At 35.0% G+C, this 18,053-nt stretch overlaps 2 protein-coding genes across 2 annotated transcripts in view; one reads left to right on the top strand and one right to left on the bottom strand.

Moving 5' to 3' along the window:
* The window catches only part of LOC148950127 (uncharacterized), a 41,493-nt gene extending 34,205 nt beyond the window's left edge, over positions 1–7,288 (bottom strand). The window contains exons 1-2 of the mRNA XM_089091463.1: positions 7,215–7,288; positions 1,514–1,866 (exon numbers count right to left, since the gene is read on the bottom strand). Coding sequence (XP_088947589.1) covers positions 1,514–1,866; positions 7,215–7,252 — 391 coding nt within the window. The 5' untranslated portion in view covers positions 7,253–7,288. The remainder of the gene's footprint in view (positions 1–1,513; positions 1,867–7,214) is intronic.
* The window catches only part of LOC148950125 (uncharacterized), a 344,013-nt gene that overhangs the window by 125,531 nt on the left and 200,429 nt on the right, over positions 1–18,053 (top strand). The window contains exon 2 of the mRNA XM_089091784.1: positions 1,263–1,358. The gene's annotated coding sequence lies outside the window, so the exon portion shown is untranslated. The remainder of the gene's footprint in view (positions 1–1,262; positions 1,359–18,053) is intronic.

The raw sequence follows: 18,053 nt of genomic DNA, 5'->3' as shown, positions 1-18,053 counted from the left end.
TTTCTAAGGATTTCTAAAGATTGTTCTGAATTTCTTTATTAAAATTCTTTTCTTGGCATCTACATCACTATTAGTATCAACTTTTTAGTATAGTACAATGTTAGAGCATATTTCATATAGACAACACTTTTCAAATGGTACTTGTGTATTATACAGAACACATCCGAGAAGTAAAGCTAGGTCAAGTCACTAGGTCATCTTGTAACGTTAATCGTTTCCATAGATTGATGCCAACAATATTATTCCAAATTTATAATAAATTGCCTATGAGTTAGCAACCCCTTCGATATCACCTTAACTGGTAATCAGTTTAACCCTTTTTTTACCACCTTCGTACAATCCAATTGAAAATGTAATCGAGCTCTGTATTACCCATATTATTCAATCAGCAGTTAAGATCACTCAGAACAAAGTTATGGAAATGCTACACCTTTTTTCGCAAATTGAGTTAGTTAGCCCAAGTGATACAAAAAACATGGTTATGTTTCCCAACGACTGAAACCAGTATTTTTACATAAAGCCCATTAAAATACTGAACATGTTATACCAAGGTCTCTTGTAGGCGTCAAATTTATTACACATCTGAGCATATTCTTTGTACAGTTGACAGTAATTAATAGTGGTCCAGAAAATGGGTGTTGCCTCAGAAACCCGTCTGGTAAGCCAATGGATATCTTATATATCTTGTATCTTATACATGCTTACTACTAAAATAGCGTCACTACTGCCATTTCAGTTATCCGTCCATTTTAAATATGATTATGTTTGAATTAGAAATACTTAAGCAATATGAAGTAACTGAAAATATAAATTAAATTCATCTTGAAAAATTTATTTAATACATAAATATGTAATATCCATTTCGTTTCGTAATTATGTAATTATCCATTTCGTTAAATAGTTGTCAAGTAGGTGGCCCTATGATAAATCTATGCACTATGCTTAGAATGAGCGTTATAATAAAATTAAATTGCGAGGTTGCAAATACGTGATGTTAAGGAATGTCAAGGAAAAATAATAATAACAAAAAATTGAATAAAACAGGAAAAAATACGGTACCGTTGGATTACCTACAAGAAGACACATAACACACTGAGTAATTTAAGAATAGGTATGTAAGATGCTGCAGTTATCCCCAGTGGCAGTTCTAGGCCTGACCAGGTGGTCTTTTGACATTTCCGCCCAGTTTTTCTAACGTTAGGCATTACATTTATTTTATTGTATGTTTTTACACTTCTATTAAGATACTTTTCCCCTCTCAGATTCTGAGGCCTAAGATTGCTACTGGTTATCCCTCAAAATTAGTTGATTTGTTTAAAAGGATTCTCAACCGACGCAATTCTGAAGAGCAAAGCAAGGTAAATGACTGACTAATGTTATTTCAGGCCTGCCTGGTCCTACGAAAGATGTCATAAAAATAAAAAAGTCCAATGTTCAGATTAAAGCGGACAATGACAGAGATCATATCCATAGCGTAACTTAGCATTCATATACAGATTAAAGTTCAGTATACCAATGTTACTACTTGAGGTTATTGTCCTCATTGATTGTACTGTTTTGCTGAGTTGCCTTCTTATGGTAGTTCCTTCGTTTAAACCTTTAGGGGCAATCATTGGCTGATCCGCAATCATTTCAAAATCATTATCTGGGTCTTCCCCTTCTTCCTCTTCTTCGGCTTTCTCAAAAATTTTTCTGAAGCCTGGAGACTCGGCTGACAGAACAACTCGATGTGCAGTGACGTTAAGATTGTCAGTTGTGTAAAAAATGACATCCGTAAATTCGTCACTCTTGCGGTGTTTTTCTAGGTTTAGGTATAGATAGCATTTTCTAGATTTTGATTCCAAATATAAAGAATGACAGGTAACCCTATAAATAGATAAACAAAAAGTTTTTTTTAAATGAGTGTAAAGAGTAGCATTAAAAATATAAACAAAAAAAGAACTATCCTATATATGAGGGGGTATGACCCCTCCCCTTTATCATTCGCTCTTTACAACTAATTTTGACTAGTGCACTCCTGATCTTTCAGAGTTCATCAAATACTGGTAGTTAGCAATCACGTGTATTTTATTTACCGATTGCCTTTAAATAGATTTGAATTGAAGATGTGATTTTTTTAAGGCAAATGCGAATGTATATTCTTTCATGCTCAAAGCATTATCATTATAGTTTAAAACTATTTATAACACAGCTCTTGCGTATTCATTAATTAAGCATCGAGAAAAAAAAGACATGCTTTAGCGTAAACAGGGGGCGTGATGGGTCGGCATACCCCTCATATGCAGGATAATCTTATTTTATTAAAAAATCAAGCCCGTCTAGTTTTCGGTAAAGCCCTAGCTTTTCAGAATTCTATAAATATAGAGAAATATCCTGGGCCAGTGTTTCAAAGATATATTGCGTAAAATACGAAGCGAATTATTTTATTTTCGTTTTAAATTACGACTTCGCTCTTTACTTTCATAAGAAATAAAAAAAAGTAAAGTGGTATCCACTTAACGACACATAATAAGACTATAAAAGTAGATCTAGGATGATTTTTGCTCAGATTAAGTAAACTGGCGCAAATGATACGATACTGGGTAAAAGTTGATAGCCTGCCGGATGATAGATTAGCAAACGCAGCATTTTTGGAGATACTTCAGTCGATCCCTTTCACTTCTTAAAAAGGGAACTAGAACTTTCTATTTCAATCAAATGAGCCTCCTCCAAAGTTCATACGACCACCCCTTCCATAAAAACCTTATATGTTAACAATAGGCAACTTGCATAGCTTACAATCCTTGCCCTGGGGGCGGGGGGGGGGCTCTTCACGAGAAGCATAGGTAAATTTCATGCACGAATTATAAATGATATTCATAATTGTTATAAGTTTAAGTGGTATAAGTAAATAAACTAATAAAGAACATGGGAAATTAATTTAATTAATGCAAGACATAAAGACTAATAACTTTTAAGGCTAAAAACTGAAGGCTGGTTTGTATATATAAATATATATATATATATATATATATATATATATATATATATATATATATATATATATATATATATATATATATATATATATATATATATATATATATATATATATATATATATATATATATATATATATATATATATATATATATATATATATATATATATATATATATATATATATATATATATATATATATATTTATATATATATATATATATATATTTCCTGGCATGAAAAAATGATCGAGTTAGGTCAAAACTTTTGAAAATTCATTTTGAGCCTTAATATGGAAAAAAACATTTTTTATATGAATGACGTCACATTTATATACATTTAAAGAGCAACTTTCATTATTTTCCCATGGAAAATCGTATCATTTTTGGTATCTATTGGCCAAGGTTCGCCCTTTACTAAGCTGCAGCTACAACTGCAACCACAATGACGCCTACAAAATTATACAAGATGACGAATGAACCCGAACAACTATAGCAAAAGCCATGGAAAGGATGCCTGAGGTAATGAAGGACAATGAAATCTGTGGTTAGAAGGTAAGCGATGGCGAGAATCACATCGAACCGCATACAAAGAAGAAGCACAACGGAATCTGAGGCTAAAAGACAAGGGATAGCGTGAATCACAAACGAAAATGATTGAAAGCTGTGGTTACAAGACAAATAAAAACTACAATAGAATGAAAGAACTCGTTATTTTAGTGCCACCCATATAAAAGCAAGCAAAATAAATGCTTAGATTGTTGATCGCCTCCCAAGAGAACACAAAACCTATGAAAGTTACTATTCTGTGAAGGATAAACATGAAGAATGAGTAGAATTCACGCCAGAATTTCTTAATACAATTGAAATTACTGATGTGCCACCTTATCGCTTAAAACTGAAGAATAACACGATAATTATGCTAATGCTCAATAGAGATATTTCAGAGAGTATGTGTAATAAAAGACACGATAAAAAGAGCGTTACAACGAATTAAAAACGAAAATCATGCACAGCGAAATCTGCGGTTATAATACAAGCGACAGTGAGAATCACATCCAATCGCAAACGAAGATATTACTCAATGAAATCTGCTGTTAGAAGAGAAGCAACAACGAGAATCACATAAAATTGCAAACGAAAGTAGTACACAACAAAGTTTGCACTTAGAATACTCTTGACAATGAGCATCACAACGAATCGCAAATCAAAAACCGCAGACAAAATTTGCGGTTAGGAGACAAGCGATACGGAGAATTACAGCGAATGACAAACAAAAATTATGCGCAACAAAATCTTTTGTTTGAAGACATGTGCTAACGAGCATGGCCAATCGAATAGGAAATGTTCGCAAACTAGTCCAAATTACGATGGAATGAAGGAACGTGTTATTGTATTGCCGCTCAAAAAAGAAGCAAGTAAAATCAATACTGATATTGTGTATTGCCTTCCAGGATAATACAAATTCTACAAAAGTTATGATTCTGGGAAGGATACACAGGAAGGAGGAATTAAATTCAAGCCACAAATGTTTTAATTTAATTGAAATTAAAGATTTGCCACCCCATAAGTTAAAACTAAAGAATGATATGCTTAAAAAAATAATGCGTAATACGAGAATCACTTATATACAAGCACGCCACGTGTTGAGCGCCAGCTTGGTCTCCTGGTACTTTGTTTTTTTAATCCTATAACTATTATCGAGATTATCGATATTTTTAATATTATCGGCAATTATCAAGAAATATATAGGCTTGACCTTTTCAAAATGATTAAAAATGATTAATTAGATTCATTTCACACTTTAGATTTCCACTTCCAAACTCATATTATCCCTCAAAAAGGAACAGAAACCATAAAGTCAATTCACAGAAAAGACAAAAGAAAGGGGAAGAAAATTTTCATAATATGCGGGAGCAATTTTTTGTTTTGTCACAGATTTCTATGAAAATACTAAAACACATCCATTTTTTAGGTGAAAAACAAAAAAAAAGTATTTTTCAAAATCTAGGATAGAGAAACAATCTTTGGGACTGTGCAGTGAAGTGCCCTCCCCCCCTAACTCACGCCCCTGAACAGGACTCTGGAAGCACAAACGTCTTTCTTATATATCTTAAAAGATAGGCAAGAGCAGCTTTTATTAAGCAGTAACAGCAAATATCTCTTTTATTCTTCCTAATACAGAACTAGCAAAAACGAATTAATACAATGATTAAAATTAAAAACTACCTAAAATTATTAATAAGGAGAGAGGCTACTCTTTCCTTAACAATCTAGAAGCAGTAATCGTAATAGCAGTGGTAGTAGTAATAAGTAGTAGTAGTAGTAGTAGCAGTAGTTTTAGTAAGTAGTAGTAGTAGTAGCAGTAGTAGTAGTAGTACTAGTAGCAGTAGTAGTAGTAGTATTAGTTGTAGTAGTAGTAGCAACAAGTATTGTTGCATGTACATACTGTTTTTTTGTGTGTGTTCTAGTTCAATATACCGTTCAACATACCCCGAAAGTTTCAACCTAATATTCCAAGCGGAACCCGAGACATTGCCGATGGAAGTTTTTGACAAACTTCATGCAGAATAGAATGTTTTAATTTAGTTCAATATCCCTGCAAAATCATTTTCCAAAATTTCCATCTTAATACCAATAGGCTCCGCAACAGCAGTAGTAACAGTAGTAGTAGTAGTAGTAGCGCTAGCAGTAGTAGTTGTAGCATTATGCACATAGCGCCTTTTTTTCAACATCTCCCTGAACATGTCGTGAAAGTTTTAAGTTAATACCCTAAGCAGTTTCTGGGACATTTACGATACTTCCTTTTGACAACCAACATGAACAGAGTGTGTTTTGATTTAGTTCAACGTCCCCTCAACACTTCCTTTCACCTTAATATCCTTAGCTTTAATAGTAGTAGCGATAGCAAAAGCAATAATAGCAGCAGTAGTAGAAGTTGCAGTAGTGGCATGCATATAGTGCCTTTTAGTTAGTTCAACATCCCCAACAGCATGCCCTATAATTTCAAATTAATACTCTAAGCTGTTCCTAAAATATCGCTGATATGCCTTTTTGATAACCTCTATGCATATATTTTGTTTTGATTTAGTCTAACTTTTTCACCAAGATGCCCTTATTTTAATAATAGCCACAGTAGAAGTAGTAGTTGTAGCAGTATTAGCAGCGTGCACATAGTGCCTTTTGGTTAATTTATTATCCCCCTCCATATTTCCTGAGCTTTCGAATTTATTACCCTAAACTATTCCTAGATTTATCATTTTGGTAGCCTGCATGTACAAAATCTGCTAGTCTGCTTTATTCCCCGCAACATTCCCTGAAAGCTTTATACATTAATATCCTTTGCCTTTATGGACACCAAGGGCCAAATATGGCCCCCTTTCCCAAATGAAAAATGCAGTAAACGACGGGGGAACTGCATAGCTTACAGATGTTACCCAAAGGATATTAAAAGTGAGGTTTCATCCCCAGAGGCATAGCTATTGGAATAGGCTATCTTAAAACTTTCATACGGATGTCTTTAGGGGGAATAAGAGACGTGATGGTGGGTCGCTTAGCCTCCAATCACTTTTGACACTTAAAAAGGCACTAGAACTTTTAATTTCCAATCAATTCAGTCTCTTCCAAAGTTTCTACAACAACTTCTTCCAGGCGAAGTGTCTTGGTAGACAAATAAACAAATAATATATGGACCCCACTTCGCTCTTTACTTAGTCAGTGCTATTGCGCTACATATGCTATCTGTTTAGGTTTCTCTTTGGGTTTCATTTACTAATTGATAGTAATTCTGCTGATTTTAAGTTTGAATTAAAATGAAGGTCATAGAACCTTATTCCCACTCGTCTTAGGCTTCAATATGTTTTTTTTCTTCGGAAAATTCCTTTCTTTTTAAAACGTTTTTGATAAATTAACATTGCTGAAGAAAGTATAAGAAACACCAAGAACCATTTCAAGTTTCTTTTCCAAGGAGTTGGTGAATTAGTCCCAAGTCTCCTGAAGTTTGTCCCTATAATACGATCCGTATTATCAGTTAGCCGAAAATTTGTGTAAACAATTAAAATGACTTTCCACGCTATCTTCATTATATACGTATGAAGTATTTATATTTCGGACTGGCCTCTCAGGGGTTTTAGTCTGTTCTGTTAGTACAAAGCAAGTCCTGAGTTTGATTTGATAATTTGTTATGATTGTATTTGACATTTTTATTTTCAAAGCATGCAGTCAGTCGGACTTACCAAGCCAAACTAAAGATAATCCCAAGAAACACTTTCATATTTGGGTGGTATCCATGAAGAACAGCTACGTAACTGTTTTAAAGCTTTTAAATGTTTCCAAGTGCAAAATGCTCGCAGAAACCAGCCGCTCATTTTTAATTTGTTTTATCTGTTAATTATTAATTCATTCCGCTTGGTAGCAAAGGATTGGAAAGAAACAAATGCTTGATTTGTTCACGAACAAGTTGGTTGAAAATTTAATCTTTAGAATTACCAAACGAATATGCAACGAAAAAGTTTCAAAGTTGGTAAAAAAAAATCTTTTGCCAATATTACTAATAAGAATTACTGCTCGTGTGTTTCAGGTATACTATAAGGTTTATATTATAAACCATACATTCATTATACGGTATATACCTGTATTTATAAGATTACATCTGAAAAATTTATCAAAAAAGCAATTCCCAATAGGTTTTATTACTTATTTTCTCATTTCTTAATAGATTTACCAAATTTTTTTTGGCAAAGAAATCCACTGCGTTTTTATTTGCGTTTTTCAATGTTGGTAAAAAAAAAAAAATCTTTTTTCAAGATAGCGAATAAGAATTACTGCTCGAATGTTTCAAGCATAGTATAAGGTTTATATTATAGACCATATACTCATTATAAAGTTTATGCCTATATTATTAAGATTACTTCTGAAGAATATATCGAAGACGCAATTCCTAACGGGTATGTTTTTAATATTTATTTGTCATTTCTTAATAAATTTACTGAGTTTTTTTTTGTCAAAGAAGTCTACTGCGTTCTTCTTTGGAATAAAAATGCATTAACTTCTGAATATTTTGGAAATATTTTTATGTCTTCAACAGATTTTTGTTACGGACTTTCAAGTTATCGTCAAGATTTTTTTATCCCCACCTTCTTAAGACTTCTCTTTTCCTTTTTCTCTTTTCTCTTCTCTTCCACCTTTTTCCCACTTTTTCCTCCTTTTCTCCATAGAATATGAAAACAGAAAAGCTGAATTCCAGTTTCGGAGCTTCTAGAGCTATTTCACCAATGTGGTATATTTCTAGAGGGAAAAAATCAGTAAAAACTTGTCTACTCAGGAGTTTAAAGAGTTTGTGACTTTAAAGCGAATTTTCTTTATTTATTTAATTAATTTATTATTAAATAAATATATATTATATATTTAATTTATCTGTTCCATTACAAAACAAAAATTATTTCAACTAAACAGTAGGGGTTTGCACTAACAGTAGGGTCTGCAAGATTTGTTACATACTAAAACAAATATTCCTAGACATTTAAAATGGTGAGAAGAAAAGAACTTTTGAAAGTAATCCTACACCATAAATTTAAATATATTTGAAATTTCGTTTGCCACTGAGGAATTTGTGAAGAAACACTTATAAAATCACCGCTTATTGAGATTAATTAAAAAAAACATTCCGAAAAAGAAGTTTTTTAAAGAAAAGTAAAGGCCATTTTAAACTTAAGATCAGCAGATACAAATACCTGTTGAAATTCAAACTCAAAACGACCAGAAATTACTATTAAACAATAAATGAAACCCAAAACGAACAGAAATTAAATAAACCGTCATAGTAAAAACATACAACAAGTAATAATAAAAATGAATAAATAACTCTTAAAGCGAGTAATGCTTAAATTGAATATGCAAATCAAGCTTAAAACGAAAAAATATTTTGCTATTGAAGTATAATTGAAACACAAAAGGAAAAGAAATTAAATAAACAACCAATGCAAACAAACACACAATAGATACTAAAATATTTGAATAAATAAATATTAGAACGAGCGAAACTTAAATTGAATATGCAAGTCAAGCTTGAAACGAGCAAAAATCACTACAAACAAGAGTTTGGGCTTTGCCTCCTTCTCTCACTGTAAAAGTGTAAAACCTACTGCGTCATTGGTGCTTTACTGAAAACTATATGTGTCTTGAACAGTCTTGAAAAGTGTAAAAAAAAATAAAATTCAATATTTGATATATAATGATATTAATTGTTTAAAGATCCATCAGTTCAAAATTTCGTTTCACTGTAATTTTATTTTGATTTTCAATGCTGTAAGAACTGGGAGAGTAAATATTTGTAATATATTTCGTTTTCAGCGAAGCTCCAATGACGCAGTAGGTTTTAGGTTTTTACAGTTAAGGATATATGAGCATCCCTTCTATAAGAACCATATATACGCCCAGGGAATAACTTACAACACCTGTCCCTGGGTCCTGAGGGGGGGAGGATTGTGTCGATACCGGAGTTTTAATATCTGATGTTTGAACTATTTTAAAAAAATGGTCACCTCAAAATTTTTATCGGATGAGTTTGGGGGGAAAGGCGTGGAGGGGCTACTTGCCGTTCGATCTGTTTTGACTCTGAGAAAGTGAACTAGAACTTTTGGTTTTCAAACAAATGAGCCCTCTCTGAAGTTTATACGAGCATCCCTTTAATAAGTACCATATATGCTCCCAGGCCATAGCTCACAACGCCTGTCCCCGGGCCCTGGGGGGTTGTGTCGACAGCAGAGTTTTTGTGATAAGATCTTTGAACTATTTTTAACAAAATGGCTATCTCAAAATTTTATCGGATACATTTGGGAAAAAAGGGCGTGGGGGTTGCTGGTTACCCTCCGAACTGTTTTGACTCTTAGAAACTGAACTAGAACTTCCAATCTCCAATCAAATGAGCCCTCTCTGAAGCTTATATGAGCATTCCCTCGATGAGAACCATATATGCATCCAGGGGATAACTTGCAACGCCTGTCCCCGGGACCTCGGGGGTTGTGTTGACACCGAAAATTTTGTCATATGATCTTTGAACTATTTTTAACAAAATGGCTATCTCAAAATTTTTATTGAATGCATTTGGGGAAAAAGGCCGGGGGGCCGGGGGGGGGGATAGTTGCCCTCCGATCACTTTTGACTCTTAAAAAGGGCAATAGAACTCTCAATTACCAATCGAATGAGCCCCCTTCGAAGTTTATGTGACGACCCCTTCCATATGAAGTGCATCTCGGGAAAAAAAAGAATAAAACATTGGAGCCGTATCGCCTTTACTATAGGCAACGCTATAGCGCTGCCTCTGACATTAAGTATGCCGGGAAATCAGAAGTGCTAGTAACTAAAGTGCCAGGACAAGAATAGGCCAGGGACAAAACAATGGAGCCGTCACTGTGTTGTGAGATGGCTTTGGGTCTTCGGTCTGCCATAAGCTCCGCTTGGGTAAGATCCTTAAAACCCCAAGCTGCAATCTCCCGTTTGCCTACGTCCCAGTTCCAAATTATTCTTAATGTATTTAACATGTTGAAGAAAATTGGCTAGAGGGAAATGGGAGTAGTAATATATAGCCCTTTGTTAAAAGCGCATATAGCACGTTTGAGTTTCTCTGGTCTAAGAGGTTAAGAGGGGGGATTTGTTGAAAAGGAGTAGAAGGGGTCAGCTGAGGGATCAGCTTTTAAATATTTGTACTATACAAGACTTTATATGTAACACGCTTATCCTTTGCCATCTTCTTTTTTTTTTTTTTTTTTAATTAAAGGAGAATAGACATAAAACCGGCCGTCTCATAGTGTTTTTTTTGCTTATGTGTTTGTTCTACATTATCATCGATATATTTAGCATGTTCAAACCGAATTTTAATTTCTGCAAATCGCTAATTTCAAGGTTGTCTACTAAATATCAGTTTAAGTATTATCAAGTTGGAAAATTCAATAGAAAAATCAGTGGAAGATGACGCCCAACTTCCGCATTTTGCATACAGCTGAAACTAGCTAAAACCAGAACCTTGCTGAAACGCCCTTTTCTTTACACGTGTATCACATTGACTTATCCAACCAGAGATTTTGTAAAACAATTATGCTGACGGATAAAGAGACCAAAACATAGCCTTTATTAAAAAATGCTATCACGATCAATGTTATTTACAAGACGGACATGCAGGGACAGAGCTCGCTCTGATTATCTGAGTGTCTAGGAAAGAAGGCTTCAGAAACGACTCAATTCAGAAAAGGCTTCAGAAAATATCCTGTTGAACTGTTCTGTTCAACCGGTCTGGTGATTTCCTCAAGTGAAGATTCAGATACCTCACGAAATCTAATGATTATGCTTTGTAAAGAGCTTGTGGAAAATTGTGCATTTTAAATTAGCTCGGGGCTGCAGAATGCCTTTACAAACAGCTTGCAGTAACGAACTGTAAGCAAAGAGTAACCTGTACCAATAATGAATGAAACCCTAGAAACTTCATTTTATAACAATACCTACATCAAAATAATCTGCTTTTTATGGTTTCCACTAATATGTATAACTCATTGGGTTTGAAAGTAACTATCAAAAGTTATTACGACAATAGATTAGCCTAATTTTAGAAAAATAAAAAAAAACTCGCAGAAAGGAGGGGGATCTTTTTGGAAATTATACCAGCAAACTCAGCATGCACATGAATTCTCAGACAGAGGCTTTAAGTTTCGATAGGCAAAAAACAATCTTTTTTTTCGAAACACTTTTCTCTTTATTGCTGTTTTTTTTTTAATTTTTCCGTTTCAGTTTCAAGTTAATGTTGTTTTGATAAAGGGAAATAATATGAACGCTGATAGTTCAATAGCTCCTCTGTTATTAGGGAAATATTTTTAGTGTAAAAAAAAAAATCGAATTCGAATGTTAAGCTGCAAAATCCATGATCTATCCTCCATGATCAATATTCTTCCAATTAATATAAATATTTAAAATATTGCTTTTGGAACCAGGAAAACAACTTTTAAATTCCCCTTTCCCCCTGAAAAAGATATATAGACTCATAATATTTCTCAAAGAAGATTCTCTTTTTTCTAAACATTGTTATACAAGTTTTAGCTTTAGTGCAAAGACAGGGGTTTTGGGGGGAGGCGACTACTCTTACATACGGTGACTCCCAACATGGTATTTGGATTAAACAGAAACAAAAAATAATTTTTTTTCAAGTGAAAATGTAGAGCAACGTCAAAACTTAAAACGATAAGAAATTATTCCATATACGGGAAGGCCTGTCATCCCTTAACCCCACTCTTTACACTAAAGTATCACATATGATTTATTGAGAATATAATTAACTATAATAAAACATACTTTTCCTGGATCAATTTTGAAAATCCTTTTTCACTCCATGATCCAATCTTACGTATCTTACTGTCCAATAGTATGGATGGCAACCTTTCCTTTACTGTTAAAACCACTCTCTAATGTTTACAATAAAGCTAGAAACCTCATAAAGGAAAATAATCGTTCAGGAGTTATCCTATTACTTGATCTCGAGTCAATGTATATTCTTGCATGTGAATGTTTTACTTTTTCTCAGCTTCATGGCGACCTCCCCCGTCCCTTAAGTGTTCCAACATCTTTTACCTCTGATTAGAATAATTATAATCTTCACAATACCAAACTCATATTCAAGTTCCTTTTACTCCTTGTGTAAGGTCAGATTTTAATCCTTTAATTGTGAGTCATATAGTGTGGAATAAGTTGCCCGAATCAGCTTGAAGATGCCACTCATTCGGTTGTTCCAAAAAATTGTTAAAAATTCTATGGCTTCTTAGAAGTTATTTTATCTATTTATTTTGTTATATATATATATATCTTTATTATTATTTTATTGGAGTCTATTTAATCTACTAATTTAATTATTCAATTTAGTTTACTCAATCTATTTAGTTTTATTTTCTATAGTTTTTATTTCATTTATATTTTCTTTTCTTCTTCTTTTTGCTCTTCTCTGTGTGAGTAAGGGATTATTTCAATTTTTGATATTGTTTTTTCTTCTCCGAGTAAGTGACTCGTTTATCTTCCCACTTCTTTACAGGCCAAAGAGCCTTTGGGGGAATAGTAAAATGTAATATTGTATGTATATTTCATAATGAATCAATCTTATCTTAATATGTTTAAACTTTAGCGTGATCCCCCTAAGCCCCCCGCATGTCAAAGTCAACGCAAGTATTGACTGAGTCAATAGCGATCTGCCTCCTCGTTTGGAAGGGGTAGTCGTAGAGATTTGGGAGGATATCAATTGGTCGGGAATTGAAAGTCCTAATGCCTTATAAATTAGCCAAAAGTGATTGGAGGACAACTAGTCTCCTTTCTCTTACCTTTTTTTGCCATTAGACATCCCCACAACCCTCAATGGCATCGGACAAAAGTTTTAAGATTGCCTTTATGCCAAAAGTGGTCTAAAGGTCAAATATATGTTCTATTGAGGATAAAGGGACTTAGAGAGCCCTAAGAACGATGCCCCTTAAGTATGCAAAGGTGCCACTGTTCTTAGACGGATTTTATTATAAAAAAAGGGTTTCCTTTGGCAAAAAGACAGAATATTCACGACGACAGGGGAATTATGTTAGGGGGCACGAAAATATGCCAAAACGTAGATGTATCTGATGAATTTGAAACTTACATTCCCAAGTCCATGATAGAGGTGAATTTTTGATAAAAGTAAGTTTTTATTTGTTGGTACTGTCCCCAAAAAACAGGGCCCAGGAATGGACTAAAGAACTGGATGGATTTTTTTTTTTAATTTGACGAAAGCCTGTATCATTAAATCATTGGGCAAAGGGAACCCCAAGGGAAAAAATCTTGGTTTGCCTGAAAATAGGGCCAAAAAAGGCTGTAAAACTTATTTTTCTTGTCTGATTGACTTGAAACTTTCACCGTAATCCCTTAAGCAGGTGCAAGATTATATACAAAATAAGTGTTGAGTTTGGGGCCCGAGCCCTTCCGAATACAACACGAAAACGGGCCTAAAAACATTTCCTAAAATTGTTTTGAAGCTTATATCTCAAGTGAAACTTACGTTCATCGAGTCTGGGGACCCTATCGCATAATGCAAAAGTTGAAAAAACATCATTAACTCATTGGAAGTGAGAGGCCACAAGAAGAGACAAATTTCTTCCGCGTGGTTTGATATTTATAACAGTAGCCCTAAGCCATTAGGTCAAAGAGAACCCAATGAACAAAAAAAACTTCTGTAAAAACGTTTTTGCGCCTAAAAAATAGGTCGGAAAAAAGTTGTTTTTAGTCCGGTTGTTCTAAAACGTTTAGAGATCGTCCTCTGTGCAAAAAGAACCTCACATTTTTGTGGAAAGTAGGTGAAGGTGTTAGGGGCCCGAAAACCAGTTATTTTTTCAGTTACTGGCTTGAAACTTACATCTGCAAGTCCCTAAGCCAAGGGAGGCCTAAGACACAAAACAGAGTTTAACTTAAAGGAACGGACTCTTTGAAATAAGAATGCGCTAATTTTTTTTTTTTTTTGAAACTTAGATCCGTAATTATGTGGGTCATAGGGTCCCTGTTCAAAAACAATTTTAGGTCGGACGCACGGGTCGTTAGAAAACATACGAAAAAATTCATTGTGTTAAAATTAGTGTAAAAGTTATTTCCTTAGGAGACGGTGGAGGCCCTGATGCACAGAACAATGGGGAAAAGATTGATTTGCTTTAAAATAGGACATGAAAAAAGTTCAAAAAAATTCTTTGCCCAATCGGCTTGAAGTTTGTATCCTTAAATTCTTGGACTAAGGGAAGTCATGACTAATATTAAGAACATTATGTACAGTGTTTTCTTCCATTTACTTCTTAAGAATTAAAATCGTGATTTAATTCAAATTTTGACTCATTGAATGTTCAGTCAGAAAATTTAAGTTTTTAATAATACTGGATCCACCAGATATCCCCACAACCCCCTTTTTGTACCTCCAAATCAACACAGAAGAACCATGTGATGTAGAAGATCAACAGGCAGCCCGTAGGCTTAAGAATGGCCGAGCAGCTGGAACTGACAGAATAACAGCCGAGATGATAAAAACGTCACTGAATACCTGTGTGAATGTGTGGCTTTAACTTTTTGCTAGTATCTGGAAGTCTGAAAATGTACCCTATGATTGGACAAAAAGTCCACTCATCAAAATTTTCAAGAAAGGAGACGCGACAAATTGTGACAACTAGAGTCGCATCAGTCTCCTATCTATTCCAGGTAAACTCTTCGCACAAATTATTCTTCAGTGCATCCAGACAGTCCTCGATAAATACCTACGGGACGAACAGCATGGTTTCCGTCCCTCCCGTTCTTGCACGGATCTTATCTACACACTGCGGATGATGATTGGGGAGTGCAATGAATGCTGAGAAAAAATATACCTGATTTTCTTTGACTTTGAGAAAGCATTCGACTCCATCGACCGAGACTCGCTATGGAAAATCCTGCGATACTATGGGATTCCTGATAAATTAGTGGCCCTAATTGTAGCATTATTTGAAAACACAGAATGCTGTGTTCAGACCCAAGAAGGAAATACTAAATATTTCCGTATCATGTCCGGCATAAAACAGGGCTGTATTCTTTCTCCGTCCCTCTTTGTCCTCGTTGTCGACTACATACTCATTGATAGTACAGGGTTTGGCATCCAAATTGGAGAAGGTAAGCAGCTAGCCGATCTGGATTTTACTGACGATATTGCCTTGATGGAAAGTAACAAGACCAAACTCCAAGATCTCCTCAATACTATCAGTCAAAATGCTGGCCGGCTTGGCCTCAAGATCAACACAGAGAAGACAAAGAGCATGGGAACAACTAATTCCCTCCTGAACATAAAGTGTGGAGATTCAACTGTCGAGCAGGTCATGGAGTTTAAGTACCTCGGCAAAATGGTGGAAAATTCAGGGTCAAGCGAGCGGGAAGTGCAGTTGAGGATACGGCAAGCCAGTGAAGCTTTTAACCGACTGAAACCAGTATGGCGACCGAAAAATTGTTCTACGAAATTAAAAATTGAGCTATTTAATAACACTGTCCTTTCTGCACTCCTCTAAAGCAGTGAGTGCTAGGATTTAAGTCAATAACAAGAGAGACGCAGTCTTGCCTTCAAATACAATTGCCTTCGAAGCATTCTGAATATCGACTGAAGACATCACGTCAGAACCAGAAAGTCCGATCTATATCAGGCCAGCCCATGGTTACGGACATCATTCGGCAACGAAGGTGGCGATACCTTTGGCATGTGATCCGTATGAAGGACGATAGGATCCCGAGACAGATCTTGGGATGGCAACCTCAGGGAAACCACAGGAGAGGTCCTCCAAAAAACACCTTGCGTTGCAGATATAGACAAGACCTTTCCAACATTCACACGATGATACAACCCCAATAGGAAGATATTTTGGTGGCAGCGCACATGCGGAACGACTGGTGGCTCTTCGTGAATGCCCTGGGTGCCTCTGATGGCACAGGAGGATCTAAGATCTAAGGTTTAAGGTAATAATAGCTTTACTTTAGAATGATTGGTGGATGGGCTAAAACCATCCTGACCCATATCCTGTAGACACCCTTGAATATACAATTTTCATAATCCACCGTTTTAATAGAAGAATCGTTTATATTATATTTCGTTGGAAATGTTTTTTCTTCTTAAGTAGATACACGTCAAGGGGGAAAATAGGTCTCATTTATTGTCCTAAAAAAAATAGAAATGTAACGAATGAATACAACCCGATTTGTTTCCCTGATGTTTTGCCTTAAATGAGATTTTTTGAAGCCTCAATTTGAATTGAGGTTTCAGAATTGGTTCTGAAACTTTGATTGAGGCGTTTATATCACACGAATTTGAAAGCAGACAGGTGAAAAAAAAAACGTTTGCGCTAAGAATCAATGCAACCACATTTTTCTTCCAAAATTTATTGTCCTCGTTTACGTCCCGTAGTTCAGTTTACTTAGGGTGAACATTTCACATCGATTGAAGAAAGCCGTGTTTGGTCAATATCGTGTTTGGTCGGTTGTACGAATCGATATGATTAATTTTTTTTATTTCTCTTTTCTTCTTATGTTCGTTTCGCCCAGTACACATGCCCGGTAGTGTGCTAGCTAATCAGAGACAAAATAAATTGGGCCTATTTTGGCCCAAAAGAATCAATGCTACTTGTTTTTTTTTCTTAGCTGTCTTTTTTAGGTTCCCTTGTCTGTGTCTACATGCCCTGTAACTCTATTCTATTCTGAAAAAAAATTGTTGGCACCGTTTCAAGTATTACCTATCGATACAGCTAATTTTGGAAAAATTGCTGTTTTCATTGAGGTCAACCTGACCCTGTCAATGTGCCCTGTAAGTCTAATCCATTATAAAAAACGACACAAATTTGTTGGCACAGTTTCAAATGTTATGTACCGATATAGCTAATTTTTTTCATTGGGACCAACGTGGCCCTGTCAATATGCAACTACACTGGTAAGTTGCAAGCCTATCAGAGATGAAAAGATGGGCCCATTCTTGGGAATCACCAGACAAAATTACTTTTGAAATTTGCTTTATGCATAGAGATTCACCTCGTCATGGAACTTATGAATTTCATTTTCAAGCTGATTTAAGGAACAAAATTTATGGCCCTATTTTATTTGGAGCAAGTCTTTTAGTCTTCTGGTCTACTTGTACCATTTTGGACAGCTTGGATACATGGTTTTTTTTATCTTCCTCTGCAGCCCCCACCAAGTTAAAATTCAAGACCTGCTTATCTCACCTCCCTCTAACACTCCCTGAAAGTCTCAACTTGATTCCCAAATGTGTTTCCAGGGTATCACAGATACGCTGCTTTTATTCCTTGGCAACACTTAGTGTCGTCCGGTTAGCCTCGCTGCACAATTACTTTTTTAGCCGTGAGTAGATTATAGGTCCCATGGAGGCTTATAATACCGATACGTTTAGGTAAAGCGAATAAAAAGTTTTAAGAAAAATCTCCTCAGCCACTGCCTCAATTTAAAATTGAAATTCACTTGCCCCCTAACATTCTCTGCAAGTTTTAGCTTGATATCTCAAGCCGTTCTGTAGATATTAC

This window comes from Artemia sp. Qi Xiang Cuo, chromosome 7 (genome assembly GCF_049724085.1).
Source record: "Artemia sp. Qi Xiang Cuo chromosome 7, ASM4972408v1, whole genome shotgun sequence".
Classification (NCBI taxonomy): domain Eukaryota; kingdom Metazoa; phylum Arthropoda; class Branchiopoda; order Anostraca; family Artemiidae; genus Artemia; species Artemia sp. Qi Xiang Cuo.
This window is presented reverse-complemented; position numbering and strand designations above follow the sequence as displayed.